At 42.0% G+C, this 17,619-nt stretch overlaps 1 protein-coding gene across 11 annotated transcripts in view; it reads left to right on the plus strand.

The window, feature by feature from the left end:
* Positions 1-17,619, plus strand: part of lama2 (laminin, alpha 2) — a 419,939-nt gene that overhangs the window by 68,821 nt on the left and 333,499 nt on the right. For all 11 annotated transcript variants that reach the window (XM_077221106.1, XM_077221108.1, XM_077221107.1 and 8 more), the window contains exon 2: positions 10,505-10,675. In XM_077221106.1, coding sequence (XP_077077221.1) covers positions 10,505-10,675 — 171 coding nt within the window. The remainder of the gene's footprint in view (positions 1-10,504; positions 10,676-17,619) is intronic.

The raw sequence follows: 17,619 nt of genomic DNA on the forward strand, positions 1-17,619 counted from the left end.
CGCTTTATCTGTAGAGTGGTATAGGAATCCTCCATAGGGAGACGCTAGTTGGCACTTCAGCACTGTATTGTCATCGGGTCCAGGCAAAAGTCCTTCGTCAGTTCTGGAAACGGCCTGGATCCGGCAGGCTGCGGGAAAACCTCGGGATCAACAAAGACACTAAAATTAGTGTAGATGCCATTCTTCTTATGATGTACCGAGTACATCAGGATTTAAGGGAAATGTTCCCAGTTCCGGCTGACCTAATCTAAGCAGCCTAATATTGAATTATAGAAGTCTATGAGTGTTATGTGAATGCTAGGTCAAAGAGATGTGTTTTTAGTCTAGCTTTGAACTGACAGACTGTGTCTGCTTCCCGGACAATGTTAGGAAGATTGTTCCAAAGTTTTGGTGCTAAATAGGCAAAGGATCTACCGCCAGCAGTCGATTTAGATATTCTAGGTATTATCAACTGGCCAGAACTTTGAGATCGCAATAGACGTGAAGGACTATAATGCGTTAAGAGCTCGCTCAAGTACTGGGGGGCTAAACCATTTAGTGCTTTGTAAGTAATCAGCAATATTTTAAAATTTATACGATGTTTAATAGGGAGCCAATGCAGTGTTCACAGGACCGGGCTAATATGGTCGTACTTCCTGGTTCTGGTAAGAACTCTAGCGGCTGCGTTTGGAACTAGCTTTAGTTTGTTTATTAAGTGTGCAGGGCAACCACCCAGTAGAGCATTACTATAATCTAGCCTTGATGTCATGACCGCATGAACTAGTTGTTCCGCATTTATCAATGAGAGCATATGACGTAATTTAGATATATTTTTAAGATGGAAAAATGCGGTTTTACAGACACTAGACACGTGACTTTCAAATGAAAGATTGGTATCAAAGAGTACACCCAGGTTCCTAACTGATGACGAAGACTTAACAGAGCAGCCATCAAGTGTTAAACAGTATTCTAGGTTATTACGAGTGGAAGTTTTTGTCCAATAATTAGAATCTCTGTTTTTTCAGAATTTAGTAGTATGAAATTACTAGTCATCCAATTTTGTATATCAACTATGCATTCCGATGATTTTGTGAATTGATGTGTTTCGTTAGGTTTGGAAGAAATATAGAGCTGAGTATCATCAGCATAACAGTGAAAGCTAATTCCATGTTTCCTAATGATATCTCCTAAAGGTAGCATGTACAGAGTGAAAAGCAGCGGTCCGAGAACTGAGTATTGTGGTACGCCATACTGAACTTGTGATCGATAAGACATCTCTTCATTTACTGCTACAAACTGATAGCGGTTGTCATGAAATTGGAAGGGTGAAGAAGGGAATGAACCCAATCGCAGACAGTAGTCACAGCACACGGTTTATTATGAACAAAAAGGGAAAACAAAGCCCACGAGGGGGCAAAACAAGACAGGACTAAGGTGACTAACTAGACAAAGATACTGACAAAATACTAGAAGACAAACAACTGATACAAAAAAAAGCTCAACAGGACGATTATTCTTGACAGGTTACTCACAAACTTGACACGGATTGACAATGAACCGACACTGGACAGCAAACACGAGGGGATTAAATAGAGACAAACTAATGAGGGAGACAGGTGATAATGGGGAAGCAATAATGACTAAACAAGGATAACAAGGAGGGCGGGGCTAGATGACGAGACAACACAAGCACATGCCCCAACAAGGCCATGTGTTTGCACATAAAACATGGGTCTGTCATGATCCTGCCTCAAGACTTAAAGAAAGACAAGACACAAACCAACAATAAATGACAAATAAAAATAAAGGCATTCACAAATAAACAATAGCAGGGTTGGGATGACAAATCAAAAATAACAGACAAGGAAGGGGGGGCGGAGGGAACACAGAATTCATGGGGGGTGGTCCAGGGTGGATGGGTGTGCTGGGGGTCTTAGGTCCACGAGATGAGGGCTGAAGACGAGGACTCTGGGCAGGCTTAGACGGAGACACAAGAGGAGAGGTCTTGGGGGAAACAGTCCGGGGCTTAGTGGAGACAGGGAAAATAGTCCGAGAACTAGTAGTGACAGGGACAAACGGGGAAACAGTCCCGGGGACTAGTGGAAACAGGGATAAACGGGGAAACAGTCCGGGGGCTGGTGGAGACAGGGACGAACGGGGAAACAGTCCGGGAATTAGTGGAGACAGGGGCGACCGGGAAAACAGACTGGGATACTGCTTCAGTGGTAGCAGCAACAGATTCAGACACGGAGGACACAGAGGATGAGGAAACGGGACTCCTGACGCGGGACATAGCAGGCGAAGGGGCAGGACTGGGTGCAGCGCTCTCCGTGGCAGGCTTGGGTGCAATGCTCCCAGTGACAGGCTTGTGTGCAGCGCTCACAGGGACAGGATCGGTTGCGGCGCTCACAGTGGTAGGCTTGGGAATAGAGCTCACAGACACAGTGGGCTCGGGACAAGACATGACGGGCACATCGATGATCTTGACAAGCTTGGCAAGGTAGTCTGCTAGAGTCTCGGCAGCAACAATGATAGGCATCCGCTTACGAGCAGACACCGCTTGCAGGACTGCTTCTGCAGCTTGATCGGCCGCAGCTCTCACAGAGGCAGATTCAGTAACCGGGCAACCAGCTGCTGATTCAGGAACAGCGCTTGTAGTAGCGGGCTCTGGGACGGCGCTTGCAGTAGCGGGCTCTGGAACGGCGCTTGCAGTAGCGGGCTCTGGAACGGCGCTTGCAGTAGCGGGCTCTGGAACGGCGCTTGCAGTAGCGGGCTCTGGAACGGCGCTTGCAGTAGCGGGCTCTGGAACGGCGCTTGCAGTAGCGGGCTCTGGAATGCGCTTGCAGTAGCGGGCTCTGGAACGGCGCTTGCAGTAGCGGGCTCTGGAACGGCACTTACAGTAGCGGGCTATGGAACGGCGCTTGCAGTAGCGGGCTCTGGAACGGCGCTTGCATTAGCGGGCTCTGGAACAGCGTTCACTGCTGCAGCGGGCTCTAAACCAGGCAGAGACGAAGGACGGGGGGCTCCCTTCCTCCTCTTCTTCCTCCTAGGTCGCGGTACCGAGACCGTAGTTGGACTAGTGACCGGTTGAAGGTTCTCCGCGGGGACCGTAGCAGGCTCTGGGAAGACAGTCCCAGGAGGGGTAGACTCCGTCGAAGAGGATTCCGATGCCGACTCCTATGACAGCTGTCTTCCCCGCTTTCCGCGAAGAGTTGTAACTGCGGATGACGCCTCGGGAGTCGAGGTGGAAAGAGTCCGGTCCCCCAACGTAGCCACGGCGAGAACGCGATCCTCCGGGATCACGGGGAGCAAGCCAGGTGATGGCGACACGGTGGCACTTGGCGAGTCTTTCCGCGACAAACAGACCACCATATCACGGAACGGACGACGGACCAGCTTCTCCCGTTCAGCCAGAGGGGGAGGATCATTGAGGCCCGCAATGAGGTAGCAATTTAAGAGGCTTTCAGGTAAGAGAAACCTCCCCTCCTCCACGACCCGGGCATACTCGTTCACAGACAGCTCTCCCTGGGGGGGAATCGAAAGCTTGCAACTCCTTGAATCGGAAATAGTCTTGAGCCACCAATCTTCTAAAGGGTCCGATTGGCACTTGATGGGCGAGGACATACTGTCTGCTGGGTTCGGTTCTGGTCGGTTCATTCTGTCATGAAATTGGAAGGGTGAAGAAGGGAATGAACCCAATCGCAGACAGTAGTCACAGCACACGGTTTATTATGAACAAAAGGGGAAAACAAAGCCCACGAGGGGGCAAAACAAGACAGGACTAAGGTACCTAACTAGACAAAGATACTGACAAAATACTAGAAGACAAACAACTGATACAAAAAATAGCTCAACAGGACGATTATTCTTGACAGGTTACTCATAAACTTGACACGGATTGACAATGAACCGACACTGGACAGCAAACACGAGGGGATTAAATAGAGACAAATTAATGAGGGAGACAGGTGATAATGGGGAAGCAATAATGACTAAACAAGGATAACAAGGAGGGCGGGGCTAGATTACGAGACAACACAAGCACATGCCCCAACAAGGCCATGTGTTTGCACATAAAACATGGGTCTGTCATGATCCTGCCTCAAGACTTAAAGAAAGACAAGAACTAGATGGCAGAATCATGACAGCGGTCAGATAAATATGATTTAAACCATGCTAATGCAATTCCATTAATGCCAACATAGTTTTTTAGTCATTTAAGAGAATGTTGTCAATGGTGTCAAATGCAGCACTAAGATCAAGTAACACTAATAGAGAGATACAACCACGATCGGATGATAAGAGCAAATCATTTGTGACTCTAATGAGAGCTGTCTCAGTGCTATGGTGCGGTCTAAATCCTGACTGGAAATCCTCGCAGATATCATTTCCTTCAAGAAAAGAACATAATTGTGAGGATACTGCTTTTGCTAATATCTTTGATAGAAAAGGTAGATTTGAGATCGGCCTGTAATTGACTAATTCTGTAGGATGAAGTTGCGTTTTTTTAACAAGTGGTTTAATCATAGCCAGCTTAAAGGTTTTTGGTACGTATCCTAGAGACATAGACGAATTATTGATGTTAAGAAGAGGATCTATGACTTCTGGAAGCATCTCTTTCAATAGTTTAGTCGGTATAGGGTCTAACATACATGTTGTCGATTTAGATGAATTAATGAGTTTGCAAAATTCTTCCTCTCCTATGGCAATGAATGAATCAAATTTTACCTCAGGGAGACTATAATGCACTCCCTGATGCGATGCTGTAGTAGACGGTTGCATAGTTATAATTTTGTCCCTAATATTATCAATCTTATAAGTGAAGAAGTTCATAAAGTCATTACTGCTGTGTTTCTTGGAAACTTCTGGGCTTGAAGCTTTCTTTTTCGTTAGTGTAGCCACTTTTTCAAATAAATACCTAGGATTATGTTTATTTTCTTCTAATAGGGTTGAAAAATAAGCAGATCTAGCAGCTTTTAAAGCCTCTCTGTAAGCAATCGAGCTCTCCTTCCATGAAATCCGAAATAACTCTAGTTTTGTTTTCTTAGAGTTGCGCTCCATTTTTCTGGCTGCTCTCTTAAGGGCCCGTGTGTGCTCGTTGTACCACGGCGTTGGACTATTTTCTTTAATCTTCTTTAAGCACAACGGAGCAACTGTGTCTAAAGTGCTGGAAAAGAGAGAGTTAAAAGTTTCTGTTGCAATATCAAGTTCTTCTAAGCTATCTAGGATGCTTAGATGATGAAACTGATTAGGAAGATTATTGATAAAGCAATCTTTAGTGGCAGAAGTGATAGGTCTAACATACCTGTAACACGGAGCTGGCTTTGCAGCCTTGGCTAAATGTAATTTACATGAGATTAGATAATGATCTGAGATGTCGTCGCTCTGCTGCAGAATTTCAACAGCATCAACATTGATTCCATGTGATAATATTAGATCTAGAGTATGATTATGACAATGAGTATGTCCTGACACGTGTTGTCTAACTCCAATAGAGTTAAGAATCTCTTTAAATGCCAATCCCATTGCACCTTTTTCATTATCTACATGTATATTAAAATCACCAACAATTAGGACTTTATCTGCAGTCAATACTAATTCTGATAGAAAGTCATCAAATTCTTTGATAAAATCTTTATGGTGCCCTGGTGGCCTGTATACAGATGCCAGCAGAATTCTCAAACTTGATTTATCGTTTACATTATATATTTTTACATTAAGCACCAACACTTCAAAATAGTTATATTTAAAACTAGATTTTTTAGTGGTTTTGAAAATATTACTTTAAATTACAGCAACACCTCCCCCTTTGCCTTTCAGGCGATGTTCATGTTTATAACAGTAATCATGGGGGGTGGACTCATTTAAAGTAATGTAATCGTTTGGTTTTAGCCAGGTTTCTGTCATACACAGCACATCTAGGTTATAATCTGAAATCATATCATTAACTATGAGCGCTTTTGAAGTAAGGGATCGGGTATTCAGCAACCCAAGCTTTATCGTTTGTTCATCTGTATTATATCTATTTTTTATTTGTTGAATATCAATTAAATTTTTAACCTTTGATCGGTTTGGAAGTTTTTTGGATTTCCAAATTCGGGGAACAGACACAGTCTCTATATGATGATATCTAGGTGAAAGAGGCTCTATGTGATGGGATTTATCTGACCTTGGTGACGCGAGGCCGCTAGCAGACGGTCGGTTTAGCCAGTCTGTCTGCTTCCTGACCTGAGCCCCAGATTGTCATGTTTTGTCTCTAAAACTATGAGCCAAATTACTAGAGAGAAGAGCAGCACCATCCCAGGAGGGATGAATACCATCTCTTTTCAACAGGTCAGGTTTGCCCCAAAAACTTTTCCAATAGTCTATGAATTCTATATTATTTTGCCGACACCACTTAGACAGCCAGCCATTGAGTTATGACAATCTGCTAACTATCTCATCACTCCTTCGAACAGGAAGGGGGCCAGATCAAATTACAGTGCCTGACATCGTACTTGCGAGTTCAAACACCTCTTTAATATTAATTTTGGTGATCTCCGACTGGCGGACTCGAACATCATTAGTGCCGACGTGAATAACAATCTTAGAGAATTTACGATTAGCATTAGCCAGCACTTTTAAATTTGCTTTGATGTCAGGCGCTCTGGCTCCCGGCAAACATGTGACTATGTTGGCTGGTGTCCCTATTTTCACGTTCCGTGTGATCGAATCACCAATTACCAGGGCACAATCAACAGAATTCTCAGTGGGTGTTTCACTGAGCGGGGCAAATCGATTTGTTATGGTAATCGGAACGGAAGAGTGTTTTTTTGATCCGCGACTAGAGCGATCCCTCACCGTCACCCATTTGCGTTGCTGCACAGGCAATAATTCAGCCGGAACCGAATCATGTAAAGAGTTCACTATGCTAGGCGCATCCAAAATAGTATCTAAAGCTCTAGCACACTTACTATCCTCAATTAAAGTTTGGATGCGTGTTTCTAATTCTGAAATCTTCTCCGTCACCCTGACTGTCTCCTTGCATTTATCACATATAAACCCTATATTGCCGACGGGGAAGGCTATGCTAAACATGAAGTCCAGGTGACAATAACAGGACAAGACATTACTCACCGTGTTTGTTGACTGATTCTTACTCACCTGGGCTTTTTATAAACTCAGAGGCGCGGGCCCGCAAGAGAAAAATAAATAAATAACTGAGCGCACGGGTGGCGCATTAACAGGCTAGCGAGTTACTAGCGTGTTGTGCTAACAATAACGGAAGCTAGCGATGTCAGGTTAATCTGAGATGTTTTCCAAGATGTAATTAGTAGTATAAACAACTAGAAATGGTAGTAAATGATGGTACAAAACAGAAAGAAATACAAAGCTAATACGAGGCTTAGACGGAGCTTACAGCCTCGAAGCAAACAAAACACAGCAGGCAGCTAGGCAGACCGGAGCAATCGATCAGGATCAGCAATCGATCATCATTCAGCTATGTGTGGAGCTCATAGACGGACAAGACTGCTCAGGCTTTATGTTGCGAGCAGCCTCGGGGACACTGGACCGGCGAGGAAGAAACCTCTGAAACGCAGCCGCTTGTTTTTTGTTTTCTTGAAACCTATCGACAACACAATTTATAGCGTCGCCGAACAGACTAGTAGGTGAAAGCGGTGCGTCCAGAAGAACAGACCTATCTTTATCCTTAATCTCTGATAGATTTAACCATAAATGACGTTCCGTGGCCACCAGGGCTGCCATAGAACGGCCCACAGATTTTGCCGTCTCCTTGGTGGCCCGGAGAGATAAATCTGTCATGCGACGCAATTCTAGAATTGCATCAGCACTAACTTCCTCACAATCGTCCATGTCCCTCAGCAGGTCAGCCTGGTATGCTTTGAGAATCGACATAGTATGTAAGCATGCCGCGGCCTGACATGCTGCCAATACGCTTTACCCACCAACAAAGATGTATTTTTTAAAGGTCTGGTGGGTAACGTCGGGGCTTTCAGAGAAGAAGATGACTCGGGGGAGAGATAGCTCGCTATCGTGTCTTCAGCACGAGGCATAGTCAAATAACCATAGTGATCAATCCCTTGAATTTTACTATAATTACTAGTCTGCGGATTTTGCACTCTGAAAGACGCGGTTTAATCCACGATCTCGACACCTCTGTGTGGAGATCGGGAAAAACGGGAGTTCCCGACGAGGAGGTCGTGATCTAGATGGTAGATAACATTCATCTAAAAGACTCTTTCTAGATTCAACATCAACATCATCGGCTTGCCACTTAATATTTAATTTAGTAACAGCACGAGATGAAACCTCCAAAAGCTCCTCATCAGCAGGGGTATGAGCTGGCGAACACTCAATATCCCCCATATCAACGACATCCAGATCCTCAGAACTGGATAGCCGTAATATTGGTGCCTCAGCCTGGGAAGGAGAAGCCGCAGAGCGGGCTCCTTCCTGGGCAAAGACAGCGGATCCAGCAGGTAAGGGCTGAGAAAGGGTGGGGCCCATCTCAAACCCCGCTACTAGATCCATCTGCGAACCCCAAGATGAAAGCCGACGCTGTGCCTCGGCAGCAGTGGGACCCGCACGTCGGGGAGCGCGAACCGAACCATCCTCCTCAAAGAACGCCCGGCGAGAGCGGAGAGTTTTCATAGACAAACTCATGCAACGCTCACAGTCAGCCCCCTCGAGGACTGACTGGGCATGCTCCACTCCCAAACAAGCAATACACATACGATGTGTGTCCCAAACCCATGATATAACGAGGGCAGGGAACAACACAACGCTTATAACTTTGCTTGCTCGCCATAGTGATATATAAATATAAGGGGCTTGACAGACAACAATAAATAGACAAGGACAGATATACAGAGAGCGCTTGCTGAAGGTACAGAAGCTGTCACGGTCTGAATTCAGGGCTGCTTTATAGTTTCCTGATCAATGACGTCACCTATGTCGTAGCGGGCTTCCATTGGACTGATTTTACACGTGCTTCACGACGTAAACACGCAGAGCGTTCCCACCACTTCTCAAACGCAGCTCGAGTTCCCTTGAAAGGGAACTCCTGTTAATAATCATTGGAGCTGTCTAAATGAATATTATTTAAATCATGTTCAGACTTTGTTGGTTACAATGAGATAATTCATGAAGTGTAGAACTCATTCAGCAAGAATGCACATTCAGAATATTAATCATAATTGTGAAACAAAATTGTTAATGTTGATTTTGTGTATATTTGTAAATCTTTGAATTGCATAATAATAGTAGTAAGCTACTTTGCTATTCTGAATTAAGCTATTATGTACTATAAACTACTAAAACTCAAACTCTCTCTAAAGAGGATTTGAACATGAGCTGAAGTGATGTCATGTTGCTCCATACTGTCTATATGTGAATCTTGGGAAATCCCAGGAAATGTGGGAAGATACTAAGACAGTATTAATTACAGAAATGAGAACAGGCAAAGCAGCTCTCTCACAAAGCAGGACCAGCTCTAGTTTCATAACTGTGGCTGTGTTATTTTGATGAAGGATGTGTTTGATGAAACAGAAGTTGGATTTAAAAACAAGGTGCATTAAATCTGATTTAAATTTGTGCAGCTTTAAAGTCTCACATTCCTGAAATTATCCTTTTGTTTCAAAACATCCACATGTTTGTTCCAATAAGATTTTCCCATAATTAATTTCCGCAAAAATGTATGGCAGTCAGAGACTGAATCAAAGTCTTTATAGACAGTCTGAGTTGGAAAATTGCGTAATCAGGGTGAAGCAGGAACAACAAATAATTTTCTGCCCAAAGTAATTTTTCTAAAATCATTGACCGAAACAGTGATGTTTTTTTCTGTCTTCACATGCTATCGGAAATTTCCTAATTCCCACATATGAAGCTGTAATTCTAGTGTATGAACTCTAGTGAATGAAATTGGAGATATTTTGGCATTTAACCGCATAATACCTGTAACTACCTTAAGCTGACTTAGTTTATTTTATTGTTATAATTTTAGTTTGTGTAATTTTTTATATTTTCTCCAACAGCCCACGCATACATACAGGCCTATAGAAAGGTATGTAAAACAAATTCATGAGAGAAAAAATTGTAAATAAATAAAAGCGAATGTAAATAAAAGCTCCATATCAGTTTCCATATCAGTGATCAAGGGCTCAGGGCGTTCCATTTAAACACATTGCTAGGGTCCCGCCAGTAGTGGGCGCTCGTGCAATGTAAGCAATGATGTACATCCAAGTGAACGAGACAGAGGGAAGTTTGCAGGGAAGGGCATAAAAAATTGGTCTGGGTCCGAAATCGCCCCCTATACCATTAAATAGGGCACTATTGAATCAGGGTGGATTGCTATCGTAATCCTGAGACATAAACAGATGGTCAAGGTTAAGCTCTGGCTATATGGTCCTCTACACAGGTTTTTTATTTTTTGATCTGCAAGTGTTTTTGCTGTTGCTGTTGAGTCGTCTGTAGAAGCGGTCATCTGTCTTAGGAACAGCTAACGGTGTGTGTGCTGTGTCTACAGGTCTTTTCCCAGCTGTGCTGAACCTGGCCTCCATGGCAGAGATCAAAACCAACGCCACATGTGGAGAAACGGAACCAGAAATGTACTGCAAACTAGTGGAGCACGTACCTGGACGACCCGTGAACAACCCTCAGTGTAGGACCTGCAACCTGAAGAGTGATTATGATCACGGTACAGAACACACACACACACATACTGTTGTATTTGTATCCCGCTTTAACCTCTAGATCCTTCTAAAACATTCCCATAATCTGCTGCAATCAAATATAGCCCTTACCTTTAGATTAAAGACGTGGGATGTCGATTCAGGGTCCCTCTGCGGTGCCTCTAACCAGTTCAATCTTGGATTCGAATGCACTGGGCGTTTGCCAATATTAATTTTTCATTACAAAAATCATGAAATATTGATAGGGAAAAATTATTTTTAGACTGGTTTAAAAAGTTTTACGAATCACCACATCATGATTTTGTTTTATTTTAAAAAGATTCAGAATAATACAAAGACAAAAAATTCCAAAGGCAAAAAATAACATAAACACATATAAGTCTTCACCCAAATTGTGTCCCCGAAAAAAAACCTCTCCAAGGCTTTTTATACTAACCCTGTTCTAGGCCGCCTTCTAACTATGGGCTGTCATTATAGTACAGCTAATTCCATTATATGGTACAACTTTGGACTTATCCTAGTCCTTTATTAACATAAGCTTGCAGAAGCACATATTCAAAATATATATTTCCTTTTCACACCTATTTTATGCAGCACATACACAAAAGCTTTATTTGTTAAGTTTTTCTATCGCAGTCCTTTTGACCTTTCTCAAGTTTTACATATTTTCTATGTCTGAGGCAAACAATGTTCACAGTTCCCTTTAAAAATACATGTGGTCCTAACAACCTAAACATGTTGCGTCCACATACACCCACAGACATAACACCTCAAACAATGACCCTTAAGTTCGTAGGTCATGCTCAAAATATGCTTTAAGTAATTTGAGCTTGTCCTGCAAATTCAACACATCCTCATTGAGCAGTCTATTTCATTTTTAACCATAAAACCATTTACAATGTGTATTATTTTCCTATTTATTCATTCAACTCGTCTGATAATTTGTATTAACATGCTGTGCACGATGAATCAGTCCATTCTGAGGGAGATGCGCCTTAGTGGAAGATCTTAGCCAGCGCCTTTCTCTCCTTCTTCTCCGTCTTGCGAGTTCTCTTTGTGTTGTCCCTCCGGAGGTGTTCAACTATAAGATTATCCATAAAAATCTCAACCTTGTCTGTTACATTAACATTTCTTAATTCTGGGTCATCTCCATCCGTTACATTCAAAGCATGCAGGTAGTTTTTTAATATATACCATTTCTGGGGGTTTATCAGAAGAAGAAGATTTATCAGAAGAACTCATAATCTTTTGTTCTCCATTTCCAATATTTATTACAACACACACACACACACACACACACACACACACACACACACACACACACACACACACACACACACACACACACACACACACACACACACACACACACACACACACACACACTGCTCTCATGCTGTGCATAATCCATTTGATATGCTCTAATCAAATGCTGTTTCAGCTCACAAATCACTGCATTCCGAAATCACTGCACACACGTGATGAGAAAGCACTGGCACAGTCGTTCGTCTAAGACATGTACACTGTATTCTTCGCTGTATTTGAAAGAGCATGAAGTGTGCTTTTAATAGCAATGTCTGATTCATAGACAAAAATGTTATTTGGAGTCATACTGGAATGAGTCTGAAAAGTTCATTCACAGACCAGACTGAATCGGTGAGGGGTGCGTTTCTCAAAAACAACTATGATTGCAACTTCCGTCGTTACCAACAAGAGTTTAACGGAACTTGCAACTATAGTTGGCTAACAATGATTTTGGGAAATGCTCCTGACTTAAAATGGTCCAAGAACCAGTGAGTGAAGATATGACAGATAGGGAGAAAAATACCTTTAATTAAGCCAAATAGTAGAAATAATATGTACTTGAAATCTTTTGGGCTGATTCTTCAGTTAGCGGAACTTTAATTTTCAGCAGATCTCTGACAACACAAGCCCAACATGACCTTCCTCTCACCAAACTGAATAAGTGACTCACGTTTTTGTGCATTTTCAAGAACTGCAAACAAAATTCAAATATAAACTTAAATATATACATCAGTGAATATATCTCTCTTATATGCACATGGGGGAAATGTGTATTTAGGCATCATTGAGGTGGTGGAGAGGCTTGGTAAGGCTTGCCCATGAGATGAACGCCATTAATAATGATGTCATGTGTGTGGCTCGAAGAGTCGTGGGAATAATATTTGATAAAAGCTATTAGTGGTCGGTCATTCTTAATTGCGCTCTGAGGATCAAGCCCTAATAGATGGAGCAGGTATGACGTTAGAACCCGGCAGACTAATTCGCCGCTGGAGATTTTCCTATGGGGTTTTATAATGGGGTTTTTCGATTTATGTCTAAAATAAAGCCTGTGGTAAACATAACTTGATGATACTTTGATGTCCGTACACTGCACACACTCACACTCCAAGCTGTATTATCTAGTTACACATAAAAATGTATGTAACTGCTTCAAAAATCATGTTTTCACTATGGGTGTGTGTAATTTTTTGAACAAAAATGTCACAGGCCCGTGCAGGGCAAAAGGGCTAGGACCATGGTCATGGAGTGTAGAGGGACCTGGCTGGCTATGAAGCCCTCATGTTTGCCATGTATCTTTGTCAAGTATTGTTACTTGTAACCACTGTTTGTGTCTATGTCTATGTCCATAGACATTATGTTCAAGATTTTTGTGGACTGATGTGCTGCCAGGTAAACTGAAATGACGTGGCCTTAAAGGACATTTTTCGCTTTGGGTTAAGAGAACCCTTGCGCTCTGGACTGCCTGAGGGGAAAATTAATATCTTCCTTGCGCAATATATTGACTATGCCCTTTTGTTGAGCGCCTCAACTTTTACTGTGGGTTTTGCGGACGAGGAGCCCTGCAACACCACAGTACTCTCCAAGCCTGAGTCTCTTCATGTCATGCATGCCGATCCAGAGCTTCTTAACGTCATGCCTGCCAACCCAGAGACTGTTCACATTGTACCTGCCAAGCAAGAGACTGTTCATGCCATGTCCGCTGCGCCTGTGTCTACGGACAAGATGGCTGTCACGCCTGAGGCAGCTCCGGAAGATGCAGTGCTGACCATCATGACCACGGCTATTTTGTGTGTGTTGGATGGCCACTCCATAGCTCTCTGCCAAGATGGCCGCCACGCCACAGCCCCTGGCTAAGATGGCCGCCATGCCAGAGCCTCTCCATGTCATGGGCGCTATGCCTGATTCAGGATCAACTCCAGGCCACGACCCCATAGCTTCAGTAGGTACCTTGCTAAGGCCATGGAGGTACCTACAGAGTCACCATGGCAATAGCGAGAGCTGCAGGATCCTTACCCAGGCGGGAAACGCAGATGAAATGGCGGTCCCCGTCGCTGAGTGCGGCTCGGCACGAGCCACAGGAACGAAGCATCTTTAAAAAGACGCTGCTCTTTTAGATAAGAGAGAGAGTGTGAGTCGCAACGGCGAACACACACTCTCAGCAGAGTAAAAGGATATTGACGCCGGAAAGCGTAGCAGGTATGGCGGCTGAAGGCGGCGAGGTGAAGGCCAGCGGCTTCAGACTCAAAGGCTCGTCCCGCTGAAGGCTTACTATCAGACGGCGCGGCTTCTCACTCCGGATCCAGCGATGCAGTAGTGCTTCGCTGAAGAGATGAAAATCAGTTTGTATCAGCCTGTCGAGTGTATTTATAGGCCAAGGCCACGCCTATTCTGGCGGGACGTGACGAAATGGGCGCGAAGCACCCCCATTGGGTATCACATCACGCAGGGCCTCTCTCGATAGGCTGCTGCTGTTGCCGCAGGGCAGCCAATAGGCGCGCGAGCCGTCTTGCCTATGTCTGCGTGCTGCCGCACAGCGTTTTACATTAATTCAAAATTAAGGATAATTTTTGGCTTCAATATCTCGTGGAAAAGAGCTTTTCCCCCATAGCGTAAGATATTACGCAGTACGAGAGATACTCTCGTAAGAGAACTGATTTTATGAGTATCTGCTGTAATGATAATCTAGATGAGTAGGTTCTCATTCTTTCTCTAGTTCATTCTGTGTGAATCTCATCAATGTGATGAACATGTCTTGTCATATTTCACCCCAAAATCAAAAGAAAGAAATATCAAATGTTCATTATTATGATGTGAAAAAAACCTAATTATGATATATTATTTTACTTTCATTTATACATCATGGTAGTATTTGTTGTCCTGAATTTAATTTATGTAAATTTGAATCAAAAAGTTGCTGTGTTTAGAGGATTCATGACTATATTACAATAACGAGAATCTAGTGAAAATCACCATTGAAATGAATGAGAATTACAAACAAACTCAATAGAAATGTGAGTAAATTATTGAATTTTCACTTTTGGATCATCTACTTCTTTATTGGTCCGTAGATATATAAAAATATTTTATGTTTTATGTAGGCTATATGTTGTTGTTTTTTTGTTTTTGTTTTTGTGGTTTAATATGAGCCAGACATGTTCTTTGTGAGATTCAACCTTTTGTCTTCCAGTCACCTTCATGAAAGCAGTTCTTTTAGGTGTCGGTGTCGTGGTTTCTGATGTGTACTAGCAGTTTGAAAGGTCTTAATAAAGTATGTGTTGAGTTGAGCCGTCACTAGAGGAACGGCTCCAGCGCTGTCATCCACAGCTCACCTCAGCCAGTAATGAGTCAGACACTCTAATCTGAGCTCTCTTCAAACACACAAGAGTCACCCACACACTCCCAGCCAGAGAGTGATTAATATAACATGTAATTAGAGAAAATTAGAGGAAGAGAGAGCGAGAGAGAGAGAGAGAGAGAGAGAGAGAGAGAGAGAGAGAGAGAGAGAGAGAGAGATATGTGACTTAACCAGCGGGGGAGTTCTTTTAAATGAAACCTAGATTTCGCTCATAAATTAGAAAAGAATATATGCAGTCAAATAAATGATTAAGTGGACAACTTTAATCATCTTTGCCTGATTAAGGATTTGGCTGTAAAGAAAGATTGGAGTTTGTCTAATATAGTTTGCTTTCGACAGGCTCTGCACAGAGATAAATGTAAGTATTTCAGCACTTATAAAACTCATCCCTCATTAGAGCAGATAGCTTTATTTCAAAAGACGGTTTTATTCAACTCCAGTCAGCTGGCGAAGGTAAAAGCCAGCAGAGACACGTTATTAAGTCCTGTCGTGGTTTAATATGAGGTGTTATGGTGCTATTCTAAAGGACTCATGTCATGAGGAATCAAATCTCTCTTGATCTCAGCAGATAAAAGAGCTTGATGTACTATGAAAACACGCTACACAGAAAAATGAAATCTTCCTTATCAGTTCTAAAACACCATTTATTAGAATGAAATTAAATACAAGTTCAAATATATGATTAATAAATATACACAGGCCTCTTAAAGGTGGACTTTTGCAGTCATTATTAGAAGGACTGATCTGGTTTTGGCACGGCGTGTCTCTCTCTTCCGGTGTAGATAACTGTTCTTGCTTCAGACACTGTGATTTACTCGTGTTATATAGACCCTGGCGCAGAGCTCTTTTTAGACAAATGGACAGGACAGCCCTGAACACATACAGGAGTGTGATTGCATCAGTCAAATTTACACATGCAGCGATTAACATGGACAACTTCAAGAAACAGTTTCTTGATTGGTATGCCTGTCTTAAACGTCCTTAAAACAAGGCACGTTTTATACAAAATACATTTATTCAAAATTGGAGAAAACATAACAAAATATTGTGAGGTTTATGTAATGTACAACAGGTGGACCAATTTTGCCAATGACAACTTAACTCAAGAGATATTCTTTGAAAACAAGTAGATACACAATTTAAACAATTTACACAATCTTACATAATTTAAATTTTAACCCTATAAAGCCTACTGGATCATATTTGATTCACATATTTCAATAGTTCACACATATTGAAAAACCTGTTGCAAACAATCTACTTCATGCCTTCTGTTGTCTGATCGATAGTTTAGACTTTATTTATCAAGTAAAAAGCCTTTTAGCATAACTGTAAAAATGTCCAACTTCAGCTCATGGTCTTTCTTTACGGATTTTTATAAAGTAGACTGAAGAATTACTTTGATATTGTTAGTAATATTTCAAGATGAAAACTTACATTTTGATTATCTATACATTTATTTTTATAGAAAAAATCATGTTCAAATCTGAGTTTAAAATTGTCACTGCAAAAGTGTGTAGTAGAATTCACAAAGAATGATGAGTGAGGCAGAAAAATTAACGAAACAAGGAACAGGGACTGGTTGCACCAGCTGTGCGTAAGTTACAACTTAGCCTAGTTTTAACATAAATGGGCACTAAGTTACAACTTACGAACTACTAAATATTTTTACGTTGCACCATTAAACTTAGTTTAAACGTAACTCTACGTTCTAACTAAATATTTACGGCAGCCTCCGATCAGGAGTAACGGTTGGAATAAAATATCAGACAGACTGAACTGCATAAATAAGCTCTTCTTTTACCTGACAGGCTTCAATTCTTTAGACATATATGATAATGCTGACAATTACACTCACTTACATTTTAAGAGAGAGAACATTATGTGAAAAGATAACTTTGTTACCGGCTCTTTAACACCAACCCGTCCTACAGTGCTGCTGTGTGCATCGGTCCATGCTGTGCATGTCAAATATCAGTCATAATCAATAAATGTAATATCTTATGTTTTTTTGTATCAATATTTATTTATCTATCCTCATTAATTTAATTTCAAATACAGTTTCTGAATGTTATTTACATATAAATATACTTATGTTATTTATTATCAAGTATCGTATTTAATGGAAACTTATTTTTACCGATTGTAACGTGAGGCAAAAAAAGTTAGAATGAAGGATAAACTGAAATTCATGGCATTTCAACACAACTTCTTCTCACCTATTTGAAGGCTGCTATTGGTTCATCGGGGCTAAACGTCATATTATGCGACTACGCATTACTTAACGGA

Source organism: Siphateles boraxobius, unplaced genomic scaffold (assembly GCF_051911475.1).
Source record: "Siphateles boraxobius isolate OS27281-9 unplaced genomic scaffold, OSU_SipBor_1 8, whole genome shotgun sequence".
Taxonomy (NCBI): Eukaryota; Metazoa; Chordata; class Actinopteri; order Cypriniformes; family Leuciscidae; genus Siphateles; species Siphateles boraxobius.